Source organism: Hippocampus comes, unplaced genomic scaffold (assembly GCF_001891065.2).
Source record: "Hippocampus comes isolate QL1 unplaced genomic scaffold, H_comes_QL1_v1.1 scaffold68, whole genome shotgun sequence".
In the NCBI taxonomy this organism is placed as follows: domain Eukaryota; kingdom Metazoa; phylum Chordata; class Actinopteri; order Syngnathiformes; family Syngnathidae; genus Hippocampus; species Hippocampus comes.
Window position 1 is genome coordinate 618,059 of NW_017805625.1, and position 15,057 is coordinate 633,115.

The 15,057-nt window shown below is 47.6% G+C and overlaps 2 protein-coding genes across 8 annotated transcripts in view; both read left to right on the top strand.

The window, feature by feature from the left end:
• The first annotated feature begins 1,467 nt into the window (after positions 1 to 1,467).
• On the top strand, positions 1,468 to 11,126 carry LOC109522243 (semaphorin-3D-like). Of its 2 annotated transcripts, none has more exons than XM_019880610.1 (18): positions 1,468 to 1,737; positions 3,448 to 3,608; positions 3,715 to 3,869; positions 4,445 to 4,507; positions 4,578 to 4,691; positions 4,969 to 5,059; positions 5,304 to 5,429; positions 5,503 to 5,645; positions 6,002 to 6,116; positions 6,614 to 6,683; positions 6,760 to 6,904; positions 7,177 to 7,399; positions 7,779 to 7,852; positions 8,413 to 8,454; positions 8,811 to 8,965; positions 9,660 to 9,724; positions 9,863 to 9,984; positions 10,245 to 11,126. In XM_019880610.1, exons 2-18 carry the CDS (start codon positions 3,488 to 3,490, stop codon positions 10,617 to 10,619), a joined length of 2,199 nt encoding a protein of 732 aa, XP_019736169.1. In that variant the 5' UTR covers positions 1,468 to 1,737; positions 3,448 to 3,487; the 3' UTR covers positions 10,620 to 11,126. The 2 variants fall into 2 exon arrangements, with proteins under 2 accessions (XP_019736169.1, XP_019736168.1); XM_019880609.1 differs by having other exon boundaries at positions 3,461 to 3,608.
• A 652-nt stretch (positions 11,127 to 11,778) lies between these two features.
• The window catches only part of smpd4 (sphingomyelin phosphodiesterase 4), a 9,588-nt gene continuing 6,309 nt past the window's right edge, over positions 11,779 to 15,057 (top strand). For 2 of the 6 annotated variants that reach the window (XM_019880602.1, XM_019880606.1), the window contains exons 1-9: positions 12,427 to 12,638; positions 12,719 to 12,805; positions 13,498 to 13,634; positions 13,717 to 13,792; positions 13,903 to 14,011; positions 14,103 to 14,155; positions 14,230 to 14,381; positions 14,528 to 14,660; positions 14,738 to 14,809. In XM_019880602.1, coding sequence (XP_019736161.1) covers positions 12,600 to 12,638; positions 12,719 to 12,805; positions 13,498 to 13,634; positions 13,717 to 13,792; positions 13,903 to 14,011; positions 14,103 to 14,155; positions 14,230 to 14,381; positions 14,528 to 14,660; positions 14,738 to 14,809 — 858 coding nt within the window. In that variant the 5' untranslated portion in view covers positions 12,427 to 12,599. Of the gene's footprint in view, positions 11,924 to 12,182; positions 12,298 to 12,426; positions 12,639 to 12,718; positions 12,806 to 13,497; positions 13,635 to 13,716; positions 13,793 to 13,902; positions 14,012 to 14,102; positions 14,156 to 14,229; positions 14,382 to 14,527; positions 14,661 to 14,737; positions 14,810 to 15,057 lie in introns of those variants that run through there. The other 4 variants (XM_019880603.1, XM_019880604.1, XM_019880605.1 and 1 more) reach the window with 4 other exon arrangements.

Sequence of the window (15,057 nt, forward strand, 5' to 3'; positions counted from 1 at the left end):
GGATGCCGACTTGAGCTGGGTGATTGGGAGTCGGGGGGTGAAAAAAAAAAAATTGACTTCCTGTGTCTTCTAAGAGACTTATAAACTGGGCTGGCGGCCCAGACTTTTAGCCCAGCGGTCAGCATTCTGCTCTCCCAAACCGGCGGCAGGGGGGTGAAAAAAATAGACTTCCTGTGTCTTCTAAGAGACTTCTAAACTGGGCTGGCGGCCCAGACTTTTAGCTCAGCGGTCAGCATTCTGCTCTCCCAAACCGGCGGCGCCAATTCAATACCCAAGTTGGTTGGACGTCGCAACAGTAAAAAAAAACTCCACTTGTCCTTTGTCAAAGTCAGTGAGTAAGCTTCCGTCTTGAGTTTTCTGACGTGATGTCGCCATAGCAACGAGAGCGTGCCCAAAGAAGCACTGCCCGTTTTGCCACAGACACGCAATGAAAACCTCAGGAAAGACATTTATTTCCTGCCATGGCCGTGGATGCCAAAGGTCAGCAGCCTGCTTCTCTCTGCTTCCTGTTGCCACGGTGAGGCCCGTCGTGTCACACGAGCTAGGTGGAGCTAGCTTGTGTCAAGTCCTTAGTTTATTCACGTCATCCCTTATTTTCAGTTTCTTTTCAAGGGCTGTTTTTGCCTTTCACTAACTACATGAACAGCACCAACAAGTTGGCCATTTGCTGGCCATATTAGTACAATTTTCCAAGCCCTCAATGCACATCGGTATCAAACCAACGCCCCCCCACCCCGACCCCCATCCACACATTTTCACCAAAATGTAAATTTCTATTATTTCTGCAAAACGTTTGAAAGAATGTTTGCTATCAACTCATCTCACTTAAATTTACAGCACACTTGAAATGGCAGAAGAAAAAAATGAAATGTGATTGGTGTTTGCTTTTTTTGATAAGCAAGGGGGAACAATATGAAGGCCATCCATCTGAAGAACAAAAACAGCACGCTGCCCGTCATCTCTCGTTATCATCTTTGAAGGCCATCCCTGTGAAGAAAAAAAAACAGCACGCTGCCCGTCATCTCTCGTTATCATGACAATTCTTCTGGCAATCGAGATTTGCGCAAGGCGTGTAAATCTCTGACCATACACTAACCTCTTTTTTAAATTCCTGTTATAAATGAATAGGTTGTGCGAGGATTCTTTTGGCGTAAATATCCAATCCGCATGAATGTTTTGACCCTGATTTCATGTTGTATTGTTGTTCATGAAAGATGAGCTTGCTGTACGTGAGTGACCCTTTTCAGCTTTTGACTGACATATGCCACATCAAAATCACCTGAAGGAAAACGCGTGAGCAACAACCAGCACGAGCCCACATCCAACGGCTGATCTCGTGGTTGGCTGGAAGGGATTCACCGAAGTCGTTTTGACTCATGAGCTCCTTCCCGACGAGGAACTTTTCTCGGTGCTCTGACTCCATGGCCGAGCAATGAGTGAGTAAACACCTCCCACCACAGGAGAAGAGAAGAGCACGCCCACCTGAACGCAAGCGTGGTAAATGTCCCCGTGCGCCCGAGGGCGGGTGACCAACTGCTGAGTCCAGCTACAGTCCAGAACTGCACGAGAAGCCCACCAGGCCCACCTGCTAAACGTCACACGCTTCACTCTTGCTTCTTCGACGTCTACTACCCTAACACCACCGGGACGGTCTCGCCGCACCTCGTACGGACGACGGGCTTCTCCTCTATATGACGTCATCACCGTTGCCCTGACGTCAGGACGTCAACACAACCGGTGAGCTGTCATTGAATGAAACTTAATTGATGTGATGACTCTGATAATGAAGTGCCGGAAAGAAAATGTGGCAAAGTTGTTGTGTTGACCGGAGCAGCACAAGTGAAAAATCTCCACATGCTTCTTCTTGCTTGCGAGGCAGCAGCAGCATCATGAGTGCTGCGAATTCTCATTCACCGCTTGGCGCCCAAACGTACGCGCGCAACCGCGTGTGTGTTGCTGCATCCTTACAGTACGGTTTATTTATTTAGTTGCTTGTGTTCTTTCAGGGTTTGTGTCACTTTGGGCTCCCACCATTGTGGATGTCTTCCGGTTTCCTGTGTGTGTGTGTGTGTGTGTGTGTGTGTGTGTGTGTGTCTCTTTCCTCTTATGCGTGGAAATTGTTTGGTGAGAGTGTATGACTACATTTCCTCCATTGTGTGTGTTTGTGTGTTTCCTCGACTGTGTGTGTGTGTGTGTGCGTGCGTGTGCGACTTTCCTGCAGTAGAGTGTTTTGAGCCTGTTGTTCATCAATTCAACTCTAAATGTGGATGTTATTGTTCTGTTGTCATACATCAAGTAAACATTTACAGTCTGTGTGAGCGTTTGCATGCCTGTAATTCACATCAGCACAGATGACTTTGTTTTCTAGGGAAATTTATTTGCCACAAAACACTATTCCCACGTTAAATTATATTCACGATCTTAATAATTAATGATAATACACCAAAAAAAAACATAAACGAACTGTTTTTATAATGACATTTTCACAAATTCCCAGGATCCTTACTTTGAAATATCTGATGTAATTTAAATCAATAAATTATGTAGTGTAGGAAAGCAGCTAATTGGCTATTGAGACCTTAAGAAGGCGGGGGTTACAAGACCTACATAAATGACTCAAGAAATCTCATATATCTTTGAAAATCAGGGATCGACGTCGCGGGAAAAGCCAGAACGCAGCCATCTTCTCAAAGAATGCACTTCACTGTGTGTATCGACCATTCATAATATATTATCGCAGCATCGTGAATTGTGACTTACAGAAGTTGAGTTTACAATTGACAGCAATTTTTGACGCGATAGTATTTACTTTCATTTCATCGATGAGGGTTGTGACAACATAATGTAGACCAATCGTTTAGTCGCACTTGAACATCAAGCTTTGAAGAGAAAATTTAAAAGGGCATTCTTATCAATGAAATGTGCATGTGGCGCTTCTCCCAGACATATTGGTTCAACTGTATGTCGCGCACTGTAGCATTTTTGCCATAGAGGCAGAAAATTGTGTGAAAATTCCGCGCGGAAATTAAGTGAGGAAGTGCTTAGTGAGAGGCAACACAAAATGGCTGCTAAGCGGCAGTGTTAGTCCTTTCATATAGAAGTCCGTGCTGTCAAGGCACAATCTGCGGACCCTGCATATTTCTGCCCGTGCATGCGCAGCATTGTGAGGCCATCATAAATAAATAATACATCCAAATTTGGCAAGTTTATTTATTTTTTTTTGAAATCAGTGCTACTGAGACATCTGTCCACATGTGGGTCTGCTATTTTCATACAAAGAAACAATCGTGAAATTGTTCAAAATGGCTCGCTCTCTTTGACGTTGGGTTTTTATCCGGTTTTCTGAAAAGTGAGAATTTTGGATTCACCTGTTGTCACCGATATGCCAAAATTGTACATTCAAATCCAATGTCATAAGTTGAACAGTAATTGGACGCAATTTTCCAGTGATCTTTGTCAGCCGCCTTTGCATCCGCTTCGGATACAAATGGCGTCGCCGTGGTCTCTGTACGTCAAGATCCTGTGGCTCTTCCCACTGGCCGTGATAACAGCGATGGGCGCCAACACGCGTGTTCAATGGGATGCCAGGCTGAAGCTCTCGCATCAAGGTCGGAAATGGCACATTCAGCTTCTGCTCTCAAGCTCATTGCTGGAGCTTCGTGTGACGGGAGGCTAAGAAATGGAAGTCCATTCACATTGGATTTTGATTGACAGAAATGAAGAACGGCTCGGCGGTCTACTGGGGGGGCGGGACCAGCGGCGGTATCCAGGTACTCCTATTGGACGAAGATCATGGCCGCTTATTGGTTGGAGGGAAAGATCACATCCACATGCTGAGCTCGGACAGCGTTGATCTTCCTTGGAACACGGTAGGACATTTGCAAAGCAGCCCTCAAGTCACCTTGACACCACATCAATGACACCTCAGTGTCCTCAGCCTGACACCAATGTCACGCACGCTAGCTAGGTCGCTAACCAATGGACGTTTGCATGTCAAATGAATCAGTCAGCCTTAAGTAACACCTCATGATGTTGGTGAGCAGCCAAAAAGATATCACTGTGGTGTGATAGGCGTTATAATGCAGAGCACTTTGCTCACACTACGGCAAGCTCTTGCAGGATAAACAAGCAAGCAACCCCGAAGCCCAGATTGCCAAAAATATGAATGCAACACAAATCGTCCCTTAGCTCAGTGGGCAAATTATGTCAAAATCAGCACATTATTTGATATACATTGGTAGCATTAGACATGACAGATATTGGAATAAAAGTCTGGAAACTTTTCTGGAAACCCACGTATAATACCCCTCATCTTCCTCTGGATTTTGATGATTTCATTCATTCAAAAAAAATGTGCTTAACTCTTGAGAAATGAAGGTAAACATGGTTTAGTTTGGCCAGACCTGTTTGAAAAGTAAGCTTGATGCTGTGGCCGCGTCCGCAGGTTTCCTGGCCCGCCGCTGACGAGGCCGTGCAGCGCTGCCTCATCATCGGAAAGAGTTTGCACGTAAGTTGACATTTTCAAGAAGGACATAGTCGAAAAGCCTTGAGCTCTTTTTTTTTTTTTTTCTTTTCAGGATGACTGCGCCAACTTTGTGCGTCTGCTGCAAGCCGTCAATGACACGCACGTATACGTTTGCGGCACGGGTGCCTTCAGGCCGCAGTGCGGCCTCCTCCGAGTCGGACTCGGGGTGAGTGCTCGCTTGTCTTCTTCGTCGCTCCTCCAATGGCCACCGGGTGGCGACGGAAGGAGTGACCGCTCGAGTGGAATAAAATCCAAGTAATCCAACTAGAGTGACATCTGTATGTGTCACACAGTAAACATTGCCAAGGCTGTTTGTGAGCCCAAACATTAGTGCCTGAGTTAGCATGCTATTTCTTCAACAATGTCGCTCCTCAACGAAATTGTTGGTTCCAGTGTATCGTCAAAATCGTCTTGACGTGTTCATGCAAATGTGTGTCCTGTAGGAGGCGTTTTCGCTGCTGCCTCACACCGTGACGGCCGGACGGGGAAAATGTCCATACAGTCCCAAAGAACCTTTCGCCGCTCACCTCAGTGGTACCGCTTGACACACGCACACGTTTGTTTTTCATGTTAGCAGCAGAAGTAGCAAAATGTTCTGAGGTTGTTGCTCGAGTGTCTCGAGACACCCGGATGATTCGGCTTCCCCTCCGCGCCGAGAGGAAACGAGAAAACAAAGTGACACCAAACAGGACTCCTCATGATTCATTCGCCTCGAAATGGAGCCCGACTCGTGCGTTTGCGGTGTGAAAGCCAAAGATTGAATGCGTCATTCTTTTAGATGGCGACATCTACGCCGGCACGTCGGTGGACTTCATGGGAATCAACGCTGCCATCTTCCGAACGTCAATAGGGGCCGGCGGCCGCCACCTGCGCACGGAAGCATACGACCACAACTGGCTGAACGGTAACAGCTTAACACACTTTGTGGCCGTGGAGACCGCGCGGACATCCTTTGACTTGTTTGTCCATGCTGTCAGTTCCCCAATTCGTGGCTTCTTTCGCCATCGCCGAAACTCACAACGCCGCAGACGACAAGATCTACTTCTTCTTCAGGGAGGCGGCGGTGGAGGCGGAGCCGTGGGACAAGAAGATCTACAGCCGAGTGGCTCGAGTTTGTAAGGTATGACCGCGCCGCTGCGGTTGCCACCTGGGCCTTGATGGCACCTCAATTGCACAACAAGAACTATCCACAAAAGCAACAGAATATAATAATGAGGCATTCACAGTCAATATGGGTCTCCTGACATGGCAAAAACATGAAACAGTTCCATCAAATCAAATCGGACTCCACAAAGAGACTGATGAGGAACTCATTCGATGCCAGCGGTTTTCCAGCATCCGGACAAAACTTTCAAGAGCGACGGAGCACAGGCGCAAATGGCACTGCGACCGCGGGTTTTGATAGTATAGAGAAGATCTTGCTGACCTGACCACTTGCCGCATGCCTTTTTGCTCCTAACTGTCTGCTGGACGAAGAACGACATGGGAGGGAGGCGCAGCCTGATCAACCGCTGGACGACCTTCCTCAAAGCCCGCCTGGTGTGTTCCGTCCTGGGGCCGTCCGGCGTCCACACACATTTCGACGAACTTGGTTAGTCCGGTCACGTCCGTCATCTTTACTGGCTTTCAACAATTCTGATGTCTTCGTCTGTGTTTGTTGTTTTCACCCGTGCTGTGTCGGCCGTCTTTGACTGTGTCGGCCATCTTTGATTGTCAGACGTCTTCGTCCGTGTCTGCCATCGTTGTCCGTGTTGGCCGTCTTTGTCCATGTTGGCCTTTGTCTGCGTCAGCTGTCTGTGTTTGCGTTTAGCGTTTTTGTCCGTGTCCAACTCTTAGCCCCCGTCCGCCGTCCATGTCCATCCCTGTCCGCCATCTCCGCCTGTATCTGCTGTTTTTGTCCGTATCTACGGTGCTCGCCGTTGTGGGTACCGTGCCCAGATTCAAACCCAGAACCAGAGAAATTGTAAGGTAGACCTGCCAAGCGCTCGATAGACCTGATGGGAGTTCCTGTAGAGTAGCGATTGGCTTGGAGTTGGACGGCGGGCATTTTGTTGCCAACATGAAGACTTGCTGCTTTTCTTTCTGCAGAGGATGTCTTTGTGATGGAGACAAAGGACCCTCAGAACGCCGTCATCTACGGCCTTTTCCGGACTTCCAGGTCAGCCTCATGCCAATTTTCATTTTCAGGCCAGAAAAGAACGACGGTGGCACTGGCGCTTTTCTTTCACCCTCAGCTCTCTGTTGGCAGGCTCAGCCGTGTGCGCCTTCTCCATGGCAAGCATTCGCGCGTCCTTCAACGGTCCGTTCGCACACCAGGACAGCCCCGACCATCGCTGGGTGGAGTTCAAAGGCCGCATACCCTACCCCAGACCTGGGGCTGTAAGTTACTCTCAACAAATTCTTTCTGGAGGAGGAAATATATGGTCAAAGGTCAATATTAGACCGCATGCCCAAAGCGTAGCGTTTATGTAGATAGGTGATGATAATGACAAGAACATTTAGCACCCGCTCTCCTACCACCCAAAAAAAAAAGTGTGCCTGCTCTCACTCGTCTTGGAATGAGTGACTGTCCAAGACTTGTTTCCAGTGAATTTGACTGGTCTCTGAATGCTCCTCTGATGAATCTGAGCGGTTTCTGACTGGTCCTCCAGTGTCCCAGCGAGACATATGACGCTCTGCACGAGTCCACTGAGGACTTCCCAGATGAAGTGGTGAACTTCATGCGGCGGCACCAACTCATGTGGGAAGCCGTCCTGCCTGTGGGCGGGCGACCGGTCTTCACGCGCGTCAACGTGTCGTACCTGCTCACCAGTCTGCTTGTGGACAGACTGGACATAGAGGGGCGAACCACTGACGTCTTGTTCCTAGGAACAGGTCCGTATCTCACTTCCATTCTCCTTGCCCACATGCCAGGGACTCACACATGCCAGCATCGATTTTCATTTTGCTCAAACGGCAGCATATCTGAAGCTCGTTCCTAACACAACAATAGCGAAACAATAGACAAAATGATAAGTTGTGGCGCTAAAGCTAGCACGGAACTGTATTTTAAATCTCTTCATACTAAGAAAGCACCATGTCACCTCCTCAAGTTTCAGCGGACTTTCCACACGGTTGGTTTTGGTTTCATCGGACTTTTGCAGGCAAGCTCGAAGTAGCGGCTGATGACGGCTGACGCTTATGCACCCACTTTGTGATGTCTGTCAGCAGAAGTAAATGTATCTCTCATTTATTTTGTTTGCGTGTCCTGCAGATGACGGCAAGGTGCTGAAGGTCATGGCCTCAACGACGGAAGAGATTCTTCTGGAAGAACTCAGTGTCTTCCAGGTGACTTTGTAAATGTCCATTTTTCCTTAAGGAACACATACCATCAATGCTGTTTTTGCACGACCCATGTCAGGAAGTGATAACTTGTAATTCCAGCATGAGAAATTTGCAAGTGAACAGCAAGGCAAGCAGCGGGCTGCGTGTGTCCTGCGTGTCTTGAGAGACCACAACTGCTCATCAGTTGGCTGGCAAAACTATTGCAATAGAATCTTGTACTAGAAGACTGTTAGACTGTAATACTGCCCTCTGGTGGCGGAGGCGTGCGTACCCATTTGATGGAATGGTGTTTTTACTGTCGCTATTTGTTTGTTTTTACAGAGTAAAAGAGATGGTTCTGTATTAAATAATGTGACCATGTTTCTGCAGGATTGTTAGAATTAGGATTGTTTTGAATGGTCACAGAACAAGCCAACTTGAAAGTCCAGGCGCTTGTGTGTATGTGTGTGTCGTTCCTAAATGAATGTATTCCACGCTCGGGTCTTGATTTGCTGCCAATCGCTGTTTTGACATTTTGATTCATTTTCATTTGTATAGTGAATTTGAATATGTTTGCTTTCCAGAGTGGAGTTGCCATCCGCCAAATGAAAATCTCCAGCAAGAAAGTAGGTCCGCTTCTCGCATTTCCTCAACTTTCAGTGATGCTGATTGATTGCATTCCCAAACAGCAGTCATCCATTCCAAGTAGGCTTTGTCAAGATGAATTTTTGGCATCACTTGCTCCATAAATGTGAATGCCTGCACTGGGAATGTTTCCACATTGTGTACCACCAAAACATGATGAATGATTTTCTTGTTAAAATAGACAGCTGCACAAGCACACATTTTTCTTGTTTCTTTCTTTTTGCAGCACTTTTTGTTATACAGGATAGCAATGAAGACTGAATTGCTCATGTCTTATTTGCGGAAGGCGTAGGCATGTGAAAATCAGTTACGAAGGTGCTTTTGTTTGCCGCCCCAGCAACAGCTGTACGTCTCCAGCGAAGGAGGCGTGGCCCAGCTCTCCTTCCACAGGTGCCATTTGTACGCCGACTGCAGCGAGTGCCGTTTGTCTGGGGATCCGTACTGCGCCTGGGACGGGCAGACGTGCTCGCCACACTTTGTCTCCGGCCGCAGGTACGTGCCGACCCGGCCTAGGGAACGCCCTTCTCCGTGCCCGTTTCTGTTGTCAAATTCGGTGTGAATGAGTACTGGGCGACACGTTGCTTTTATACTTTCAGTGGATCTGGCAATGCCATTTTTTTACTTGTTTATTGAAAGTGTGTCCTCCCTCGCTGATGTGCACTGGTTACACTAACAACATGGCTACCGATGGAGAGGAGCTTGATTCTAGAAGTACAGTCAGTGATGACAAAATAGTGATTTGGTGGCTATGCTGAATATAGCAACTTTTCTAAGCCCTCTATGGACTCTTTATCCTAAAATACCACAAGTGCTCCTAATCAACAGACGAACTGAACGGACAACATGATGTCCACAATTTCCAAAAAACAATTAGAAATGTGGACTCGTCAGACCACACAACACTTTTTCACTTTGTATCAGTCCATCTTGGATGAGCGCGTGCCCTCAGCTTTCTCAGTCTTTTTTGCCAACTTTCCTGTGTGTGTGTGTGTGTGGGGGGGGGGGTGGGTATTTTGTGCGTGCACGCTCTCAATTTCTCAACCCGTCACAGACCACACAACACTTTTTCACTTTGTATCAGTCCATCTTGGATGAGCGCGTGCCCTCAGCTTTCTCAGTCTTTTTTGCCAACTTTCCTGGGTGTGTGTGTGTGTGGGGGGGGGGGCTGTGCGTGCGTGCGTGTCAGGAGTTCACGGGGGCATGACCCAGCATATGGCGAGTCCTGGAGTCGTTGTCCAATCACAGATGATTGTAAGTTATAAACATTTTAATCTAATTTACTACAATAATTAAAAGTTATGTATTATCATTCAGACGATTTATTTTCCACATGAAGCTGCACTATGACGTGACGTGGTCTTGAATCCAGCTGATGTGTTTGTGCTTGAGTTTTGGGCGACGAGAAGGTGATGTACGGCATGGAGGGAAACGCGTCCTTCCTGGAGTGCTTCCATCGCTCTCCACAGGCGGCGCTGTCGTGGACGCTGCAACGGAGGAATGAGCGCCATCATGTGAGTTCAACAAAATGTGCACACAAGGAAGCTCACACATTTATGAATTTGCATCATTGCATTTTTTTCTCTCTCGTGTCTGTGCTCTGCCGAGAACAATAAAATTAGTGGTGAAAAAAATCAAACAAATAATTCCATGACCAAATGAAAAGTCATAGTAAAGTCTTGGCCTGAAAACTTTGCAGTGATAGTTTTTCCACTCACATTTTTCCTTCCTACCAACCGATAGACTTTAAGAAGGGTCTCCTTTTTTTCCTCAGCTTCCAGTTAGCAAGGACGAGCGGCTTGTGCGCACCAGCGGAGGTTTGCTGCTCCAGCGCCTCCAACTGGCTGACGACGGCATCTACACTTGTAGCAGCGGCGAAGGCAAATATGTCCGCATAGTCAGTCGCTTCCGCCTCCATGTCATCCCCGCGAGTGTTCTCCACCCCACCCAGGGCCCTCCTGCTTCCACCCAGGGCCTCGCAGCAACGTGGCCAGTCAGCACCAAAGAGCGGAAGGTGGCTGAGCGCTACTGCGAGCAGCTGTGGTTCCGAGACAAACGGCGGCAGCACAAAGTTTTCACTTTCAAGCTAAAACATGGAAGCAGCAAAGCTCGTGTCAGGAGGAACCAATTGCCTCACGCAACCATTTGAGACCACTCGCCGCATCATGGACAACACGCGCTTGAGTTTGATCCATAGCAGGGATCACCAACCTGATGCCCACTGGGACCAGGCAACCTCCAAAGACCACATGAGTAGCCAGCAAGCCTTGTCCAAAAATACCTCACCATTGATGGAACATGGTGATTTTCTAGGAATTGAACGGAATGTCTTAATGTCATTGCACATGCACAAATACACAGCAACAAAATTCACTTAAAAGTACAACAGAAAAAAGACAATAACCAACCGAGGGAGACAGAACGCAGTGGGCCGACTGATTACGGTTCATTGAGCATTTGGACTGTCACTGGAGGGAGAATAGGAGTTGACGGGGCAACCAAAAGGGGCTGATGATAAGGTTTTGTAATGTAATGTATAATTAATCATAACGTGTATGTGGAGGAGATGGCCTCGCTGCCTCCTAAACAGGAATGTGAGGTACAGGAGAATAAGGAGCTTGCCCATTTTCAATAAAAAATGACTCTGTCTTCTGAAGTTTGTGATAAATCAGAAAACTGACAGCTCCAAACAGCAGGATAACTATTGTTACAATTCCAATAATGAATGCACCTTTCACAGCCTCCATGGACACAATTGACAGGCATACATTTTTACACTTCCACGTTTCAGGAAACCAATAGTATACCCAGCTGCCAACATTCCATTTGAACAAGCATGTTCCTCTTCTTCTGCTCTTGTCATTGAGAAAATTTGCACCAATTCCATAATTTGGATTTTTGGAAGAAAAATGGAGAGTGAGACGTGTGATAACTTTGCCTCTCCGAACTCACCATTATTAGAATAGTGCACAAGCGTCACTGGATTTTCCAAGGCACCCAAGACAAGCACCAATCAAAAAGAAGCTGTGCATAGACTGTCCCACACGGTGCAGTCGAAAATTCACTCTGACGCCCTTCTCTGAGATTGGTGAGTTTGGAGAAGCGAAGCGTGCTCCCCTCTGGTTAGTTTCCATAATTAGATAATGTTTGCAGCAAGTTATGGTTTGCTTAATATCAATATTCTTGCATGACCTTTGAGAACGCCGCCCCCGCCAATATGGCCACCACGTAGGCACGTAGCTCTGCTGGGTTGCTACAGCGCGCTGTGCATCCTCCGTTTGACAGGGGGCGTTACTACACTTCAAACTCATTTGCAACCTCAAGTGAAGAAGACGACGACGAAGAAGAAGAAGGCTGCAGCGGGGGTTTGGAAACTGTTGCTTGACGTGAAAACACGACTAAAAAAAGTTTATCCAACGTTTTTTTTTTCCCATCTGTGAAGGCGCACAGAAGGTCAGTCACCGGGACAACGTTCAACCGTTTGATGATCGCAACAATTTTGTCTTCGTTTTGTTTTCTAAGCTTGCTAACCCAGTGTCTGATGCTAATCACTGATAGCTACTTTGCTGACTTAAATCAAGTAAAAAGAAAGTGACTTCTTTACGGCCGCCAGCACCTCTGATGAGTGACAATTGAATTTGTCAAAAATATTTTGGTTAAATGTGCTGAAATTATCATGAAGGCTTCAGCGCAGAGCGCGAGTGGTTAGCACAGCTGCTTCCTAGCTCTGCAGTTGGGAGTTCGAATCTGGGCGCCAGTTTTTTTATTTTTTTTATTTTTTTTTTTGGTGGACTTTGCACCCCACGTTCCAAAACATGTTATTCTTCATTCTTCATTCAAAAGGGCGACCAGTCATTGCCGCACTGAAAAACTGAGATCCCCCGGCGACCAGTCACTGTCTGACTGTGCTTTGTGATTGGCTCAGGAGCGAAGGAGACTTTGGAGGACGACGCCCCACGTTCCAAAACATGTTATTCTACATTCTTCATTCAAAACTCGGGCGATCAGTCATTGCCTCACTGAAAAACTGACATTCCCCGGCGACCAGTCACTGTCTGACTGTGCTTTGCGATTGGCTCAGGAGCGAAGGAGACTTTGGAGGACGAATTGGGCTGCCAGCTGCTGTTTGATGGCAGCTCCAAGCTTACAGCATCCTGGCTTTCTCCTGGTGAGGCCCGATTGATTGACAGATTTCTGATCGATTGCTTGGAAGAAATTAAGACGTGTGTGTGTGTGTGGTGCTTTCAGGCCAACCTTAAAGTGGACTCACCCAACAAAACTTTGGCTCAGCGATGCCAGGATCTCACCAAGATAATCGAAGACTATCACGCAAAGGTACAAGCGAAAAACACTCGACGTGATCTTCACAGCTTATGGTGCATTTGTCAAGCCTGTTGTTTGGTATTCCCAAGATCACTTGTTCGCATGGGTACACACATAAGGGTTTTTCAAACTTACTAAAATAGTTGAATATTTTTTGTCAAAACTACATTTGCATATCTGCTGCCAAAACAATTGCAAACTACTACTAGCATCAGCAAAAAGGAGTCCGGGTGCACACATAAGGGTTTTTCCAAACTTACTTAAATAGTTGAATATTTTTTGTCAAAACTACATTTGCATATCTGCTGCCAAAACAATTGCAAACTACTACTAGCATCAGCAAAAAGGAGTCCAAATGCCAAATTGCTTTTGGATGTCATTTTCAATCAAAGGAGAGTAAAGAAAGTCAGGTAAGACTCCAAAGCTTGCCGAATGAAAGAAAGTGAAGGAAACAGTGGAAGGAGGCGGTTGGAAGAGCTGTCCTGCCCAAAGACCTGCGACTGTGCTCTCCTCTTGTGTCTGGCTATAAATGACGGTGAAAACCAAATGCAGTGCCTGGCATATTTGGCCACAAGTGAAACCTACGAAAATCCCCCCAAGACACATATGCTAATCCTTGCAGTGTTTTTCCATTCGCCATCGGGCAAAGATGTGTCATTACAAAAGAATCAATTGAGCGATCATTATTTTGCTGGCCGCTTCAGGAGCTGCACGCCATCTTCTCGTGGTTAGTGGAGAGCGTCTTCGGAAGCCTGGACGGCATCCTGGGAGGATGGAACCTTCGCCTTCTCCATTCGCGATGCAGCGACTTTGCACTGGTCGTGGACTTCCTGAAGCCCAGGTGACTCATTGCATCCGCACATGACAGTGATGTGTGCGTTTCCGCATAAACAAAATGATGAGCCTCTATTTGTCTTCTTCAGTGGGTCCATGATGAAACTGGTTTACAAACTTCAAGCAGAAGAGTACAAATATGAAGTGCCTGTCAATTATCTGCCGGTAAGACCATCCCCCGTCTTGTCGTTGGAGTCTTGGGCGATTATTCGAGTTTGTTTGCAATGGATCTCTTCATGGATTTGGCGTGCTCTGTTGTACGTTTTCACGTGCAGGCGCCGGTGAAGACGTCCATCCAGGAAGGCGTCCTTCCCGACTGTCCGCTCTTTCACAACCGGCCTCACTTTCCCATGTCTGGCATGCTGACTCTCAACATGGCACTGAGTATCCTTCACGCCTTACATGGCGCTTGACACGTTTGCAACTGGGCTCAACTCTCACATGCCGGCTAAACTTTTTCCTCAACGCAGTGCATATCCTTTTGAGTTCTTCATGTTCTACTTTGCCTCCTGTCTCATTACGCCAAAGGTGAGAGAAGCGTTAATCATGCACGCACGCACATTCACAGTTTGGAGTTGTGATGAGATTGGATGATTTTCCAGAGCTTGCCTGTGGGCCAACACGGCGGCAGCACTGACAGCGCCTACTTCGTGCTGGTGGACATGTACCTCAAGTACTTCCTGCCTACCGAAGGAAGTGTGCCCCCGTCCCCGTTTTCTGACAACAGGGGCTCCGTCAGCGCACCTACTCCAAGGTATCCGCGCGCCGACGGGCGGATCACCTGCATACCGCTCATACTCTCCCATCGTTGTGTTATGCAACTGACCATTTCACACCCTGTGTCAATGTTGTCAAATGTCAACGTCGTCACGGAAACTCATCTACCGAACGCCCGCGCAGGTCGTCCAACATCTCATTGGCAGGTTACGGCCTCCACAGTCCCAGTCTGCTGAAGCATCACATCTTTCATCAGCCGTCCGTCAACGCCGACCCCGCCGCCCAGGAAATCTGGAGGTCCGAAACGCTGCTGCAGGTGCCTTGCCTTCGCTGAAAGCAATGACTGAAAAAAAGGGACTCTTTCAAATATCGATGTGCGTGTGCGTGCGACAGATGTTTGTGGAGGTGTGGCTGCATCACTACTCTTTAGAGATGTACCAGAAACTACAGTCTCCTCAGGTGAAGGTAAGAGCAGCAAATACGCTCTGGCAACCCCAATGCCCACAACTCCGAGCCCCCCAGTCTTCTGATGGATTGCTCATCCGCTTTGCCTGCCCTCGCTCGTCCTCACCCGCCCTCACCTGCCCTCACTTGTCGTAACCACCTCTGAAGCAGCTTCAGGCACACCAAAATTGACTCATCACTTTGGCGCCGTGTGTGTGTGTGTGTGTGTGCGCGTGTGTGTGTGTGCGTGCGCGCGTGTGCACGCGCGC

Coding starts and splice junctions, on each gene's coding strand:
- LOC109522243 (XM_019880610.1), top strand. CDS start 3,488: ATGGCGTCGCCGTGGTCTCTGTACGTCAAGATCCTGTGGCTCTTCCCA. Junction 6,684..6,759: donor GGCCTTTTCCGGACTTCCAG/GTCAGCCTCATG, acceptor TTTCACCCTCAG/CTCTCTGTTGGCAGGCTCAG. Junction 7,400..7,778: donor CGTCTTGTTCCTAGGAACAG/GTCCGTATCTCA, acceptor CGTGTCCTGCAG/ATGACGGCAAGGTGCTGAAG.